Source organism: Bos taurus, chromosome 10, assembly GCF_002263795.3.
Source record: "Bos taurus isolate L1 Dominette 01449 registration number 42190680 breed Hereford chromosome 10, ARS-UCD2.0, whole genome shotgun sequence".
In the NCBI taxonomy this organism is placed as follows: domain Eukaryota; kingdom Metazoa; phylum Chordata; class Mammalia; order Artiodactyla; family Bovidae; genus Bos; species Bos taurus.
This window is the reverse complement of record NC_037337.1, coordinates 29,282,466-29,300,427: the sequence shown is the minus strand read 5'-3', so window position 1 is coordinate 29,300,427 and position 17,962 is coordinate 29,282,466. Positions and strand designations below refer to the sequence as shown.

General features: G+C 44.1%; 1 protein-coding gene and 1 long non-coding RNA gene across 2 annotated transcripts in view; one reads left to right on the top strand and one right to left on the bottom strand.

Annotated features, from left to right (window-relative positions):
• Positions 1–4,592: 4,592 nt before the first annotated feature.
• Positions 4,593–10,478, bottom strand: LOC104973108 (uncharacterized). Its single transcript, XR_001501145.3, has 3 exons — positions 10,145–10,478; positions 6,320–6,460; positions 4,593–5,709 (listed from the first exon to the last, which is right to left on the bottom strand). It is a non-coding gene; the product is annotated as an uncharacterized lncRNA (long non-coding RNA).
• Positions 10,479–13,952: 3,474 nt separating this feature from the next.
• RYR3 (ryanodine receptor 3) overlaps positions 13,953–17,962 on the top strand; it is a 558,656-nt gene continuing 554,646 nt past the window's right edge. The window contains exon 1 of the mRNA XM_015473104.3: positions 13,953–14,072. Within this exon, the coding sequence (XP_015328590.2) occupies positions 14,022–14,072 (51 nt within the window). The 5' untranslated portion in view covers positions 13,953–14,021. The remainder of the gene's footprint in view (positions 14,073–17,962) is intronic.

Genomic DNA, 17,962 nt, shown 5'->3' with positions numbered 1-17,962 from the left:
GTTGCAATCTACAGGCAAAATTTCTTCTTCCAGGAAACTTCAGTTTCAACAGTTTAGACCAGTTCCACTCATATTATTCAAGATAATCTCCTTTACATAAAATCAATGGACTATAGATCTTAATCACACCACAAAGTATCTTTACAGCACCAACAGATGGGTGTTTGAATGAACAACTGGGTCCCATGGTCTAGCCACACTGACATAAAAATGACCACCCTACCACCTTCTGGTGAATTTGTTTCATCTTGACTTCTTCCTTCCTAAAACCTTTTTATAAATTAAAACTTAAAAACAACCTAGGGAGAAAAAAGGATAAAAGATTAATATATACATAAATAGATGGGGAAACAGTGGAAACAGTGTCAGACTTTATTTTTGGGGGCTCCAAAATCACTGCAGATGGTGACTGCAGCTATGAAATTAAAAGATGCTTACTCCTTGGAAGGAAAGTTATGCCCAACCTAGATAGCATATTGAAAAGCAGAGACATTACTTTGCCAACAAAGGTCCGTCTAGTCAAGGGTATGGTTTTTTCCTGTGGTCATGTATGGATATGAGAGTTGGACTGTGAAGAAGGCTGAGCACTGAAGAATTGATGCTTTTGAACTGTGGTGTTGGAGAAGACTCTTGAGAGTCCCTTGGACTGCAAGGAGATCCAACCAGTCCATTCTGAAAGAGATCAGCCCTGAGATTTCTTTGGAAGGAATGATGCTAAAGCTGAAACTCCAGTACTTTGGCCACCTCATGCAAAGAGTTGACTCATTGGAAAAGACTCTGATGCTGGGAGGGATTGGGGGCAGGTGGAAAAGGGGACGACAGAGGATGAGATGGCTGGATGGCATCACTGACTCGATGGACGTGAGTCTGAGTGAACTCTGGGAGTTGGTGATGGACAGGGAGGCCTGGTGTGCTGCGATTCATGGGGTCGCAAAGAGTCGGACACAACTGAGTGACTGAACTGAACTGAACTGATACCTCAGGAGAGACTAGGAAGAGAAAGCTGGTCAGGTGGGAGGGGAATGGATGAGAGACAGAGAAATTGCCAGAGAGACCCAAAATCAGAGCGGGAAAGACAAAGGACAGGAAGACAAAAAGAGGGAAGAGGGATTGTTCCTCAGGTTAATTTCTCTTATCACTAACTTTACGGTTGGAATTAGAGAAGTAATTATCCCCAGCTTTTCCTTTTCCTTGTCCTTGGAGCTAAATGGCAAAGTTTGCAAGGTAGGGAAACATAATTCCCAAAGCGTAAGTGATCTGAAAATTATAAACTTTAGCTGGTCTCAGGCTAAGACATTCCATCTCTATGCCCTTTGTTGACACAGGTTTGGTTCTTCTGAATTTGACCATAAAGAAAACTTGTCCTTTTCCTCTCTTGATCAGTGCCTTAGGCTCTCAACTCAGACCGTGTGGAATGCATCATGCCCTCAATGATCCTGCTCCCTGGTATTGACAACTTTTGTATTAATATTATACACTCTGAGAGTGGGTAGGACTATGTAAAGTATGAGATAATACATACTGTTTTAAGTCACTAAGTTTTGGAGTCACTTGTAATACAGCAATAGATAACGATACAAGCTGCCTGTATTTAAATCTCACCACTGATTTACTATGTGACCTTGGGCAAGTAACTTTAATTCTGTGCCTTAGCTAACTCAATTGTAAAATGTGGACAATAATAATAATACTGACTATATAAGACTATTGTAGGACTAAATGATTTAATACATATAGAAACCAAATAGTGCCTGGCACACAGTCAAAAGTAACACAGAGCTTACTACCTCTACAGTGGCTATTACGATTATTATCATCAGCACCGTTAAAAGTTTAGGGAAGGATCATTGTGTATATCCCTCCAGAGAAACACACAGTCACCTCCAGATAATTAAGACTAACCGCTGCTCCTTAGGGAGTTAGACTTACATTTTCAACATTAACTTCCCAAGCTCGTGCTAGCTTCATGTGATTCTAAATTTGGAATGGCATGTCCACATACACAGGTGGTCCCAGAGAGCCTAGTGCCTCAAGGAGCCCAGAATATCCTAAAACCTTTCTGAAGTATTTGGAAAATGACTTCTAAAGTGATCCTTTTGTATCTGTTCCCTTTCATCCTGGTATGATTTTACCCAAGGATTTCCAGCACCCAGTTATGGATTTATCTGATTAAAAAAATTGGAGAAGACCTCTGGCCTCAGGGATTGGCAAGCCATCACTTAACCGGAACTCTGTGAAGAGCCTGCATCTGCCTTTCCTGTGATCTACTCCAGACGCTTGCAGAGTATTTTCTCTGGGGATGCTAAAATGGGAGGAGGTGGGTGGGGGTGTGGGGGGGTGGGCAGGGGAGTGTCTGCAAGAGGGAAAGGCCAAATTAAAGGATCGTTATTGGCCATCTCTCCTTACCTGTAAATAAAGAATAATATTTTACTCTCTTTACTTTCCTAAGCTGTCATCAGAAATGAATGAATGAATGAATATCTGAATGATGATATCTTTAACACATCTGTTACAGTGAAAGGAGGCTTCAGGTAATGAATACCTTTGATTAAAAAAAAAAAAAAAACTGCCAAAAGGTAACAGATGGAATGTTAAGTACTAGCTGAATGAGCCCTGCAATTTTTGCAGAAATGGGGCTGAACTCAGATCTCAAGGAATTCTTCTTCTCCTAGAGATCCAAGAATGCCATAAATGCACCATCTGTTGACCAAGGCAAGGAAGCTGTCACTCAAATGGATCTCAATCTATTCTCTTTTGTCCCTTTCCAATTTGTTTTCTCTAAGCTTGCAGCAGCTGCTGGGATAGAAGGAGCCTTAGAAGCAGTCCCCATAACAGTGCTGATACTCAGAAGAAAAAAACTATCAATATAAGTGCTTTAAATCAGTCTGCAGGATCTAATGTGACTATTCCAAATTTCAAGTAATTAAAAGAGTTCTTTGTCTCCTCTTTGCTTGAAATGAAGGCATCAAGTATAGTGATTTGGTGTGGGTTTGAAATGAGATAGACTATGGTGCAAATTCAAATTTAACTTTAGAGATATTCCTTAACCTCCACTCTTAATCTCCTCATCTGTAAAGTGGTAATAAAAATGCCTACCTCAAAGAGTTGTTGATAGTTATTATGATATGAAAGGTAATGTTTAAGATGGAAAATCTGTGCAGGGGTGGAGAGAGAGACTGAAAGCTGGATCTGCCTTTAGGAGTGCTGGTTTAGGGAGAATGGCAACACAGCTAGCATAAATCACATTGCATATTCCAGGGTAACTGACAGACCTTCCAAAGCAGCAAGTCCCAGCCCCTAGGCTTTCGGCATTGATACCTAGCATCTAGGACACTCTTGGGCGATAACTAGCATCTAGAAAACACTTGGGCCCAATCAGTGTATTGCTACCTCTTGTAAACTCTACTCTGCCTTTGTTCTTGTAACTGACAACTAATCGTCATGTTGTTGTTCAGTCACTAAGTCGTGTCTGACTCTGCGACCCCATGGGCTGTAGCCTGCCAGCCTTCTCAGCCTATGGAATTTTCCAGGCAAGAATACTGAAGTGGGTTGCCATTTCCTCCTCCAGGGGATCTCCTCGACCCAGGGATCGAAAATGTGTCTCCTGCACTGGCAGGTGGATTCTTTACCACTGCACCACCTTGGGAAGACAGTCGGCATATAGGGCTGAGTTTCATCCTATTTACTCCCTAGCGTCCATTCTGATAGCCCCAGTTCATGACAATCTCAGCCTTTCAAACAACTTCTACTCCACTTGCTGGACACTGAGCAAGTCCTAATTTCCATTGCTGCTTACCTTACAATACTATGTTTATAGTTTGTCTCAGGAACTAAGCTGCATTTCCTTAAGGATGGAAAGGATCCCAGGAGCAGCCACCATGAACTGTGCTTCTCAAACTGCTCTGTAGATCTCTAAGATTCTGTGCAGAGAACCGGGTTCCCCATGCAAACCTTGGGCTCATCACCCCCACTCTCTCCTCTCAGCCAGGAGAGCCTGGCTTTCATCTGTTTGCCTTTGGACTTCCACAGTGATGATGAAGATGTGTATTTATTGAGCATACTGGTAGACAATGTCCCCATGTATCTCCTTGGGCCCTACTATTGTAGGGGACTTGCCAGCCCAGTTTCCAACTGCCTGAGGGCTTTCTATGGCAGCCAGAGCTGGTGAAAGTGCCAGAGAATTCACTTCCCTGGGAGTAGGCTTCAACACTGACTGACCGGAGTTAGTATATAAATACCTCAGCCTCCTTGTCCTTCTGGGGGTGACTCTGAGGTGGGTGTTCCTTACTGACCCCTAGAGTTCCCCAGTGAGATTAAGTGTCCACTTTCTCACAGGGAAACTGACTTGATAACTTACCCCTTACTGGCTTTCTTCCCTTACCTGCTTCTTCCCTTCCCTTCCCTTCATCACTTACAGGTATTTCCTGGGATCAACTCCTAAATCCATGTCTCAGGTCTACTTCTGGGAAACCAGACTTGAACACAGTGTCTGTTCATTACCAGTCACTGTTCTAAAAGCTTTACAGATAGTGACCACTTTTAATTTTTCAACCATCCTATTAACAATTTTTAATTTTGAAATTGAAGCAAGGAAGAGCCGGGTGTCTTACCCAAATTCACAAAGTTAATATATGTTGATACCAGGATTCAAAGCATAGGGTTCCAGAGTGAAGAGACCTTGAAATTTGCTGATCCAGGTAGATACCACACCTATTCGAGAAGAATCACAGTTTTCTCCAGAAGTCTTTTGGCCAAGCTCATTTTCTCTCATTAACTTCTGAATCTTGTCTTTGCTTTTAAATATTTTAAGTCTAGATGACCTTGGTCTCTAGTTTGATGGTGATTCTTTGGGGGGCATTATATTTTTAAAAATTGAAGTTTTTTTTTAAAAAAATACTTAAAAATCCTTTCTTAAATTTTTTTAAAAAATGAAGACTTCAAAAATTGCAGATTTACAATGTTGTGTTAGTTTCAGGTGTACATCAAAGTGATTCCGATATACATATATCTATTTGTTTTCAGATTCTTTTCTTTTATAGGTTATTACAGAATATTGAGTATAGTTCCCTGTGTATATACTAGGTCCTTGTTGGTTATCTATTTTTTATATATTAGTGTGTATCTGTTAGTCCTAAATCCCTAATTTATCCCTCCCCGTACTTTTTATTTCTTACAGACAGTAAGGGCAGGGCAGTACAACAGGGAGAAGCAGAGTGTATTGATATCTTGACTGAGTGGTATTTATTATTTCTGCTGGTTCCCTTGTCCATGTCACTGGAGGAATAAGGGCTTGATTCTAGAAATTGTTCTTTCAAGGATGGTGGTACCAATAACAGAGATGTAGACACTGGGAGGAAAAAGAAGACAGCTGGTGTGGAAAAGGAGAGTTCATGGGGAGGGCTCTTACTTATGATATGAATTCTGCTTTAGTCACGTTGTGTTTGAAGAAACGGTGATACACACAGTTGGAAACGTTCAGCATGAGGTTAAACAAAATGAGTTTGGGACTTGGAAGAACTGGTAATAAAGATTTGGGCTTAGAAGTGGTGGTAGCTAAAGTTATAAGAAAGGATAGGCTTGGATTTTATAGAGGATGAAGGAGCGTCAAAGATGGAATATTGGGGAATGCCCATTCCTGATGAGGAAGAGAAGTCATCAAAGAAGGTGGAGACATAGGAGTGCCAGGGTAGTGCTCCTCAAGGATGGACCCTAAGGGTAAGGAAGGAATAGCGTTAGTTCCAAGAAATAGTAACTCATCGACAGGGCTAAATAATTCAATGGTCAAAGAGGAGAACAAGAACTAAAATTAAAATGCCATGCTTGGGATGTCGCTCTCAACGTTGGACGTCAGAGACTAAAATATTGAGGTAGACACTAATAGGAGGAAGGTCATGGAAAATGACTTTCACACAATCAATTTGGTCATGTAATTTAGTAAATCAATCCTCCACTTTTATGAAGGCTGTTCTGGAACCACCCTATCCCCAAGCCACTTCAACATACTGTTTTAATGTATAAGTGTTAATAATCTTTAAGACTGACCTCAATCTTAACTTTCTGGGTTTATTTTGTTGTTACTGGTTTTAAAGACTAGGAAATCATTCCTTTGGGAACAAGGACTCCAGTTAGCCACTAGAGAATTCCCAAACAGGTATTTTTTATTTCTAAAGAATTAGACCATAGTCAATTCACTTAATATTACAACTTAAGAGAAGGCAAAATAATTGTATTTGATGATTAGGAAGACACTCCAGGATCAGGCTGTACCTCTGGGACATTACCCTGAATTTCATTACAAAGAAAACTGGAAAATAAATACCAGACAAGGAGCCAGAAGGTCTGGGTGCAGCTCCAGCTTTCATCAGTTCAATTAAACCTCAGAGAGGCTCCGTTTTCCCAATCAGAGAATAAGGAGGTTGATTCTCAGACCAGAATTTGTCTCTAATGATGTTTGCATCTCCTTTGCAGCAAAGGAGGGTAGATGGGGGAGGGGAGAGAGAGGGAGGAAGATAGAAAGATAGGAAGAAAGAAATTATGTAGTGAGTTGTTTATAAAGTAAAATTTATTTTTAATTCTAAGATTTGTCATTTCTACTGTTATGCTAAAATGTTCTTTATTTTATAAAACAATGGTCTAGGCATTCAGTTCAGTTCAATTCAGTCACTCAGTCATGTCTGACTCTGCAACCCCATGGACTGCAGCACGCCAGGCTTCCCTGTCCATCACCAACTCCTGGAGATTACTCAAACTCATGTCCGTTGAGTCAGTGATGCCATCCAGCCATCTCATCCTCTGTGGCCCCCTTCTCCTCCCACCTTCAATCTTTCCCAGCATCAGGGTCTTTTCAAATGAGTCAGCTCTTCGCATCAGGTGGCCAAAGTATTGCAGGTTCAGCTCTAGCATCAGTCCTTCCAGTGAATATTCAGGACTGATTTTCTTTAGGATGGACTAGTTGGATCTCTTTGCTGTCCAAGGGACTCTCAAGAGTCTTCAATACCACAATTCAAAAGCATCAATTCTTCGGTGTTCAGCTTTCTTTATAGTCCAATTCTTATATCCATACGTGACTACTGGAAAAACCCTAGCTTTGACTAGATGGACCTTTGTTGGCAAATTAATGTCTCTGCTTTTTAATAAGCTGGCATTAGCAACTGGATTTTTTAATGTGTTTACAAAGCAACAGGAAAAGCTGGCAACTTCATGGTACTGCTGACAATTTCCTCTAGATTTTTATTGGTCTATGGACTCAATGGGCTAGAACGCTTATCTCCTCTTCAACTCTAGGTTGAATGAGGCAGGTAGAGTTTAAAACCTCTGACTTTTATTTTGATCTCAGATGAGAGCAACAGGAGGCAACCAGGAGCCCTGCCAGTCTCCGAACTCTTATCAGAGTCTTGGAGCGATCTGCCACACTTGTCAGCAGCAGTGACATATTGAGAAGAAATTTCAAAAGCCGAGCTCGTGTCCCAGGACACCGCAGCTCTGAATGCCAATGGAAAATTGTGCATCCTTGTAAAGAGCAAGAAGATTTGCTTTGATAAATTCCTTAATCATTGTAAAGGAAATTTCACCAGCTCAAAGACACTGGAAATGAGATCTGCTCAGCACAGGCTGAAAAGACAAATTAACCCAGAAGTTGGTTATGGAAACATTACTTTAGAACCAGAATAAAAGTTGTTTACTTCCATTATTACCTCCTGAAATGTGGGTCTTACCCTGGCACCTGAAATAAATGACACGAAACTCCATTTATCTCCTTCCCACTGTGTACCTGCCTATTTCAGCAGCAACTCTTAAAACCGTAGCGGGTCAGAGCAAATTGTTGCTGGCAACAGTTTCAATAAATCTGTGCCACTGAACTGCAGGCAGGAAAAATTAAAATGCAGAAATTAGAAATCAAAGGCATTGAGTTGAGTGTAACTGAGACTTATCTGATTAAGTGTAGTTTCAGAGATCTCAGTCTCATAAAGCCCTAGGCAAAACCTGACGATGGAGGTGGGCAGGGAAAATTCCACCTACCAGAGGAAGCCATGAATTTCAATAAGCCATGGCAACAGAATACATTTCTCATTAAAGATGTGGACATAATACAGCTCGGAACAAAACTCTGTGGGAAACAAGCACCGAAAAGCAGTGTCGGCCTTCACCATGAACTCACAACACATGAGATTGGCCCAGAACGTTTTGCTTATTGGGGCATGAAATTGGGTCCTGAAATCAGAGGCATTGTGTCTTTCTTGGTGGGGAGAGGCCTCATGACAAATCAGAAGAGAAAGGAACTTTGACAGAGGCAGACCTATATACATTGTTTTTAAGATATCCTTTTCCATTATGGTTTATTACAGGATGTAGAATACAGTTCCCTATGTTGGCACAGTATTGTAAATCAACTATACTTCAATTTTTAAAGAGGCACTCAAATAGATATGAAGGGCAGGCATTGGAAACCAATACAAAGGAAGAGGAAGGGGATGGATCTGCAAGAGAGATCTCAGGATTTCCTACTGAGCACTTTTACTCTGCTAAGCATTTTCTAATCACTAGGTCATTTAATCCTTAAAGGAACCTTGAGAAGTAGGTCTTTTCATTCCCATTTTCCAGATGAAATAGGTTCTGAGAGCTTAAATCACCTGCTCAGGGTCATAGAACTCAAACTCTCATCTGTTTAGTGTAAACTTTGTCCGGTGTACTAGCCAGAGTACAAGTTTAAGGTTAAATCGTGGTTTTCCTGGAGGCAAATGTAAATGAGCAATGGTCCTATTGTTAATCTATTGCTTTAACAACTGTTCCAGCTGGAGATGCCCTGAAGCTCAGCTGCAAGGAGACAGGGGGTTCGAGGATCCACCCTTCAGGCTTCTGCTGGTGTGCTCAGCTCGCCTCCAAATCTGTATTTGTTTTGCTGATGTTTAGTTGCTAACTAGTAGCCTCCAGTGTTCTTGCCTGGAGAACCCCAGGGACAGGGGAGCCTCGTGGGCTGCCATCTATGGGGTCGCACAGAGTCAGACATGACTGAAGTGACTTAGAAGCAGCAGCAGCAGCAGCCCACCAGGCTCTTCTGCCCATGGGATTTTCCAGGCTCTTCTGCCCATGGAGCAAGTTGCCGTTTCCTTTTCCAGGGGATCTTCCCAACTGAGGGATCGAACCCGTGTCTCTTTTATTGGCAGGCTTTTTTTTTTTTTTTTAAAGGCTACCTGGGAAGCCTTTTCATATCTGCTGAAATTCATTTAACCCCCTCTCCTTTGTCCCCTCTTTGAGTGGTTCACTAAAGTGGCGATTTAACCTTATTATATAGTCTTCCAATCTTAAGGTGTCAGAAAAAGAATAAAGACATTTTTCATGTGTTAACTGCAGGAAGGTCTCTTAACTATGACATCTTGTTTATGTTAGGCATTTGTGATGTCTGTGACTTTTATAAAGGAGATAAAACAGATATCAGTAGAAGAAGATAAATATTTCTCTGCATCTGTCCCCTTGCTAATGAAAAAAAGGAATTCAAGTCAAGGCTTTTTGGTATGACTTCCAATTCTTTGGCGGAGACGGCAATGGCACTCCACTCCAGTACTCTTGCCTGGAAAATCCCATGGACGGAGGAGTCTGGTGGGCTACAGTCCATGGGGTCTCGAAGAGTCAGACACGACTGAGCAACTTCACTTTCACTTTTCACTTTCATGCATTGGAGAAGGAAATGGCAACCCACTCCAGTGTTCTTGCCTGGAGAATCCCAGGGACGGGGGAGTCTGGTGGGCTGCCGTCTATGGGGTCGCACACAGTCGGACAGGATTGATGTGACTTAGCAGCAGCAGCAGCCAATTCTTTGGACCAAAGGAAGTTATCAACTGAGTAACTTATTGCAAAACATTTTGGGAACTAATGATAATCACTGCTTAACATTAAATTAAAAAAAAAAAAGACATCTGTAAGTTTATACGCCATCATTCCAATCAGGGCCAAATCAAAAGCAGGTGTCCTTTTTAGGAATTATTTCTGTTCATGGGCTTAAATGGGGACAATCCTTTCTTGCCCTCCCATCAGTAAAAGAGCTTCACAATTTAAATACTTAGAGAAAAAGCACAGAAATGTGTTTTTTTCTATTTGTTAATGAAAAATTAAATAAATCTTCAGTCAATTTATAAATAGTACTTACATGTGTAGTGTTGGATCAGAAAAGGTGGCAGCTAGCAGAGGTCAGCCCCTCCTCTACAGTTTTTCCATCATTGCCTTTGATACTTTCCCCAGGTGGAATCTGAGTCAACTCAGGCCAAAGTCATGAGCACAATTAACTGGAGAAATGTATTTTCAGTAGATGGATGACTCCTGTAGTTGGGAAGTGAGGTTGAAATGGATGTTGAAGACGGATTCAATGTTGTGTCGAGTTTAATATATCTCTAGTACGATGGGGACGGCTATCTCTATCAAGTGTGGCCTCTTAGCTTCTGTCTCTCCAAGCATGGTAGGTCTTAGTTAGTCACAAGGCTTGGACCTGCCTTTCCTATGGATAAACCAGCAAAGATTTATGAGGCTCTTGGCCAGAGTAAAGGGACCAAGGTCTTTGACCAGCAAATAGAGTGAGACTAACTGGCCCTCCTGGAATTGAATCCACAGCCCTGGCCTTATTAATACCACTTGAGCAATTGACCACCATGAGTAATAAAGCATAGCAAATAAGATACTGAATTATATGACTACAGCAATTTTTCATTAATATTTTAAAGCTATATCAATCTTTCTGATAAAACACATATAAAAGGCCCTGTAATGTGAGAAAATCCTCAGGACTTCATTTGAGAATTTGCCAGAGGAAAAATAAATACATGAATTTTATTTCAATAATCAGGCTTTAGATTTTTTTCAGGGCTTTAAAATATGTATGTAAAAGGAACATATATAAATGTACATATATAAATGCAAGGATAAAAATGTCCAGTTTGGCCCCATAGGCCTCAGAGTTGTTACAGTGTGCTTTCCAGCTGTTGGTGATATTGGCTGCTCAGCGCCCTACCTCCAAAGTTGCTAGCTTCCAGGGCTGTCTTTGAACAACTTGAGCATCCCAATGGTATTTGATTGCTCTGTGGACACCTTCCTGAAAATTTAATAATGACAGACAACTTTCAAGGATTTAGAAACCTGAGAGGCTTGGCTTTTTCCAATGAGACTATAGTAGATGCTAAGTCCTCTGAGAACTGAGGTCCAAGTCCTCTAGCTTTCTATGAAGAGTAACTAATTTTCCGAGAGACAGTTTGAAATACAGGGTGTAGGAGAACAAGCCTGATATGTGATGGTGTTGGGTGGTGGGGAAGGGGTATATCAAACTGATGGTTTCCACTTTACTGCCCTAGAAGCAAGGTGGCACAGGACAAAAAGTACCAAAAAGTATTAGGCTTGGAGTCAGACAATCCATGTCTGAATGACAGCTCTGCCACTTACCAGATGTATAACTTAAGACAAGTAACAATCTTAGTTTATTCTATCCCAGGCTTCACGGAAGGACTAACAAAGCCCAATATCTGAAATCTGTCATCTATCTATCTTATCCATCCCAGTTTCCTTTCTTTCAAGTGTCTCTGAGAACAAGGGATTCAGCTGTCGTATTCAGTGTTATATCTGCAGACCTGGATTAAATAAATCCTAAAGTAATGAGATAATGTTTTCACCTGTTTAGAGCATCACTATTGGTGAATTTGGGGGACATTTTAAAGATTGGAAGAGGATTTCACATAGGGACAAATGTTCTACGTTCCCCCAAATGTATGCTGAGCCCCAGAATCAATCCTAGACTGGATACTTAAACAGCTCACTTTTAAACACACTAGAGGAATGTAAGGATCACCCAAAATCCAATTGGATACATTCACAGTGTTAGATCACTCATTACCACTTCCTTTTTCTCAGAGGTTATTTGACCAATAAAGCAAGTAGTGTTCTATCTCACATATCTTGATTTCAGTAAAGTGTGTGAAAATGTACTTGTAGTCTCATGAACAAGAAAAAATTAGGGATGCAAAATACTATATTTATGTAGGTTCTTTATCTGTCAAATAGTCTTAGATGAAAGTATGCAACATCACCCAAGAAGGTATGGCAAAGGTAGGCCATACTATAGATTAGTGATAATCAGCACTTTGAAATGGTATAATCTAGATTTTAAAAATGTCTTAAGGGACCATAGATAGAAATAAAATAAATTATAAATATTTTTTAAAGCTGGTACTTATCAATATTTGGACATGAACAAAATGTTAAAGTTTTGATGTTAGTGGCTCATGTGGGAAAGAAAAAAAAAAAAAAAACACTACAGAAATTCTAGTTAAATGTACACATAAAGTGTCATTGGTGCTGCTCCAAAGCCAATCCAATTAGGCTTTGTGTACAGACTGTCCAAAGGAGGAGAGCACTCTGATTTAGGAGGAAGAAGACAAACTGGAATGCTTATAACAAGGCCATCAGAGATGATGGAGGCTTTGGAAACTATGCTAGAGGACGGCGAAGGAAAGAGGAATCTTTAGTCAGGAGGTGGGAAAAGTGGATGAGGGTGAGCATGACAGGTGCCCTCCAATATGTAAAGGGCCAAGATGTGCAGATGGCTTGGTTTATTCTAGGCAGGCTTCAGAAGAGGAACAAGGGTCAAGGTGCAACCTCTGGAAGGAAGCAGCTTTGGTAAAATATAAAACAACACCACCACATTCTTCTTAGCATCTCTGATGTCCAGTAGACAAAGCAGAACTGGAGCCCAGGAAAGAGGTCTTAAGGCAGAATCAAGAGAGAGGCTGTCCACAAGGAAGCTGCGGAATTGGTTGAGGTTTCCAGTGTTCTGTGCCACCAGTAGCCCAGAATTGTCACCCATACCTCTTTCCGGTTTCTTTTCAACCTAGGTGTGCAGCTCTTCCTAGCGTGCCTTCTCTTGAAAGCTTCTCTGGCCCTGGAATTTCTTGGCCAGCAGACAGAAGGGGACATCCTGAAACCTCAGCTTTAGCAATGAACAATCTGACAGCCTCCCAGCTCCAGAAAGTGACCTAAGGCTGAGTGAGATGTCAGCAGTCCGAAGACAGAAGAGGTCTCACTGTTTCTCTTTTACAGAGTTCCCAGGGCTGGTACGCTAAAATGCAGAAGAAATTTAGGAGAGGAGGGTAGGCAGAGAGAACCAGTTCATGCCACCTAACCTCTGAACTGTGGATGGAATGGGGGAATCCCTGGAAGGTTTCTGAGGTGCAGAGAGATGGTACTCCGTCCACCAACAATGGATAATTAAGCAGTTTGGTAAAACATACTGACTGGGTTTTGCAGAGGAGAAGGGGTTCTCAGAAAGGGCCATGCAAGCAAAGGCAAAGGCAAACTTTGTTAGGAATGGACAGACATCCTCATTGCACCGTTTGCTCTCTGCTGATCAGAAGATCACAGGCACGCCTCTCTCAGCCTTCCGCGGCTGGGGGTCCGAACGAGGCACTCAGGTTGGAGCAAAGCATTGGAGCCCAATACACACACATACACACACACACATGCACGAGGGCAGAGTGGGCAAAGAGAGAGGGTAGATGCCTAGTCTGGGCACGCTGGAGCTAAGCAACTGGCCTTTGTTTGCGAATCCGAGCAGGGTAGGGGCACTCTCTCGTCGCCGCGGGGCGCACGTCTCCGCTGAGCTGGCAGAGCGGCGCGGTGCGTTGCGGGGGAGGCCCCACTGCCCCCGCCCGGGTCGCAGCGCCGCCCCCGCCCGCTCTGTGCGCCAGGCGCTGCGCTGTCCGCGGGCTCCGTGGCCGCCGCGCACTTGGCTGGGGCGAGAGGCGAGAGGGTAGGCGGGCTGCTTGGTTGGCGTTGGCGCTCTGCAGTGCAGTGGAGTGTTGCCCAGCTCCCTATATGGTCGGGGATTAGCTCGGTGCTGCTGAGGCAGAGCCAGGAGCCGGAGGAGGAGGAGGAGAAGGAGGAGAAGGAGGAGGAGAAAGAGCGCAGCAGCTGCGGGCGCACGCCGAGCGGCTGCCGGTGGAAGCAGAGGCGCCGGAGGTTGGGGCACCGCCGACGCCTCGGGAGCCATGGCCGAAGGGGGAGAAGGAGGCGAGGACGAGATCCAGTTTCTGCGGACTGTGAGTCTTCGCGGCGGGGGCGAGGCGGCGGGCAGGTGGGGAGGAGCGCGGAACCGGGCGAGGAGGGGCTGCGCTGCGCCCAGGTGCCCGATGCCCGGCGCGTTCTCCGCACCCGCGGGCTGCAGAGACGGACCGGCCACCCACCCGCGGGGCCGCAGGGGGGCTGCGTGGGAAGGGGCATCTCTTCCTGCCTGTCCCTTTTTCCCCTATCGCCACCCCCACCCCAGACCCCCATCTTCCCCCGCCTCTACTGCTCTCCCGGCAACTTGCTAGTTGATCTGAAACCTTTGATGCCCAAACTTCCAGGCAGGGTTTGCTCATGGTTCTGACCCGGAGGATCAGAAGTGGAAACTGTTGCCCCAGAGTCGACCCGCTCTTTCACCCCAATATTCCACCCCAGGCTCCTGTCGCCTCCTCAACGCACTGGAGAACCGCCAGAAGGAACCAGTGGGGCAGGGGCGAGCTTGGGATACGGAGAAGCCGGCGCCCGGGCTGGGTCCCGGACCTAAGATCGCTTGGAAGGGAATTCGCCCAGCACTGCCCCTCGCACTTTAAGCCCCGAACCAGCAGCTGCTGCTGGAGCGTTACTTGACTGCTCCGAGTGTAAGAACCGTGGTTTCTGCTGTTCGCTCTTCAGAGCCCGGCAGGACAGGGAAACCCCGGGCTGTGGCTCCGCGTCACTCGGGTCCCCTCCCTGGCACCGGGGGGCGCTGCTCCGCCCCAGATTTTAGGGCAAGTGGCGGGGATAGTGGTGGGGCTGGAGTTCCTTGTAATCACATCAACCTTGCCCCTTAGGAGTTAACATAAAGGTTTTCCAAGTGGATAACAATCAGGAGGGGTGGGAGCATTGGGATGCAGTCCCAGCTCTGACTTTCGCCAAGTGACCTTGAGCAAGTCGCATAATCCACCCTTCCTAGCCTCAGTTTCCTCATGGGTCAAATAAAGAAAATTACACCAGCTTTTCAGGGTGATAAGGATTAAATGAGATAGTGAATGTCCTAATGTTTTGTAAGCTGTAAGTTGCTCTGTAAGTGTTAGAGCATTTTATTTGTTGCCTGGATCTCAGGAATTGGAATCCTTTCCAATTCTCTCCCTCTTTTTCTAAGTGCCACCTTCAAACCTGGTTTCTGAAGATCCCAACTGAGCTCTTGTCCTTCTTTTGCACCATTCCCCTCTCCTTGGAGTGTTCCCTACAAATCCCTTTAGTTTTACTTCCAAATATGGTTTCTCTTTTGGGGCTGGGACTTGGGTCTTGTTTGGGACCTACTACCCTTTGGTACTACCCTTTGGTCCTGGAGAAGGAAATGGCAACCCACTCCAGTACCCTTGCCTGGAAAATCCCACAGACCGAGGAGCCTGGTAGGCTACAGTCCATGGGGTCGCAAAGAGTCGGACATGACTGAGTGACTTCACTTTTTTTCTTTCTTACCCTTTGATACTGCCTTTTGATACTATAGAATTATCCATCTCTTCATCCTGACTCTGATCCACAGACCCAGACCTCAGTCTCAGCTCTCACACTTTGAACAAGACAGCCTCATGTTTACCACTCTTTACAGCCTTTTTGCTGTGAATCTGCCTGTTCCTTCACACCAACAAAGCCCTGTGAAATCCTTAGGCTTTCCTTCCAACAGGTGTTCTTGGTATTGAATGGTTGGCAGCTCCTCCAGGTGCTTCCTGCCTTTTGCTTTCCTCAGTCAGTCATTTCTTCTGCTTATTATTAATGATCCTGTAGCTATTGCTGCAGAGAAGGCAATGGCACCCCAGTCCAGTACTCTAGCCATGGACGGAGGAGCCTGGTGGGCTGCAGTCCATGGGGTCGCTAAGAGTCGGGCACGACTGAGCGACTTCACTTTCACTTTTCACTTTCATGCATTGGAGAAGGAAATGGCAACCCACTCGTGTTCTTGCCTGGAGAATCCCAGGGACAGAGGAGCCTGGTGGGCTGCCATCTATGGGGCCGCACAGAGTCGGACACGACTGAAGCAACTTAGCAGCAGCAGCAGCAGCAGGTATTGCTGATTGGAGAAATTCCATTCTGACAGATAGGCTCAGTCCGAATGGATAGATGACCCAGAAGGTCAAGGTGAAGTCCTGATGGTTTTCTCGAGATCTGATGCTGTGTATTTCCTTTGGCTTCTGTGACCATCCTCCTAGACTGTTCCTCTCCATCAGGCAGTGTTGCTGTTTTTTTTTTTTTTTTTTTTGGTACACCTGTAACCAAGGCTTACTGTAGGACAATGCTTCTTAAACTGTTTGTGTCAGTGGGTGTCCTGCCCCTAGATCAGAGCAGGTGGGTTCATTTTAAAGCCCATTTATGGCCTCCCGTGGGGTTCAAGGTCCCAAGGTAAGAACCTCGGAAGAAGTACTGCGTATCAGTTATGGCTTTGATCCAGACCTTGCAAGTGACCATGAGGCTAGTGACTCCAAATGTGGTATTGATCCCTTTACTTCAAATAATGACCTTTAGATGTGTTCCTCAGTAAACCTGAGAAACAGCTTAACTTCCTCATCTTTAGCTTATTGGGGGCAGAATAGGTGATGAAATGGAAGCATAGGAAATTCAGTGCGTTGGCCATGGTTGCCCAGCAAGTTACTAATAATTGTCATTCCATAATGTTAAATTCCCACTAGAGCCTGGCCTTGAGCATTACTCCAGAGGTTATTTATAATCTTAAGAATATACTGAGATGAGAACTGCCATTTTCTGAACCCTGACACTGTTTCCATATCCATGGATTAGGCAAAGTTATTTCTTCAAATCTAATCAACATGAGTTTTTGATACAAGATTTTGACTTTAACTTGCTGCTTTTAGGGCTATCAGGAATCATGGGGCTGTGCTGTCTGTGGAAATTTTTCACCTTTGACCAAGACTGGGCTAAAGAACATATTTCAAAGTTCCCCATCTATCTTTACCTTAGAGTTTCTTTCTTTTCCCAAAACAATATCTTTGAAAGCATTTGGACTGTGTGTTAGTCATGTTATGTCTTTTCACCTTAACATTGTTTTTAACCAGAAAGTCCTGAACCAGAAGTCGATGAAATAGAATTCTATCTTTGCAACCATGAACTTCAGGGGTTGCTGCTCCAAGAACAGATGCCTTTAAACCTACTTAAAAAAAAATAGATCATAGAATAGCGCTGTGTCAAGGACCCTTGGTGATCACTGTGCCCTGTTTATCATAACGACAAAAATGAAAGCAGCTAGAACTATGGGTGACCTGAAATGGGCCAGAATTACTGCAGTAATCACTGGAGGCGTGTGGACGGGGGCTTCAGGCACTTGCTGGGTGGTGGTGTTCACTTTGACTCCATCCTCTGATTGAAGCCCACCCTCTCCTAAGTTGGAGGCAGGTCCTACACAAGGGGTTTGAAAGCGTAAGCCTTTACTAACTAAAACCTCCTGCACCCCCAACTCGAAAATGGCTGTGTAAAGCTACCTATTTCCTTCTGGCTTTCTGAAATCAGTGGCAGTCATCTAAGTCAATGTGAGCGAGTCAGCCACACGAACAGACCTAAGAATTTTCTTGAAGGCTACAATCTTCCCTCCCACCTCTGCTGGCAGTGGCATCATGCTCCCTTCCGATTGCTCTTGCTGACGTAGCCAGTGTCACTGACGCGGCTCCGAAGCTGCTCAGAAGCAGATAAACCTGCCAGCCACTGATCTGAAAGCAAGAAGTTACGGTGAGAAGAGTGACAGTTACCTTCTCTCCAGACAGTTGGTGGAGCGGCTGGCACCGCGTCAGGCTTTGAGAGTGCCAGGGAGAAGATGGTTTCTCCGCCTCCCCACTCCCATTGTTTTTCCCCTTGGACTGCAGCATCCTTGGAAAAAGAGAGAAAGAAAAACCTCCAGGCCTCAGCTAGTTGTTTTTAAAATGTCATAGCCTTC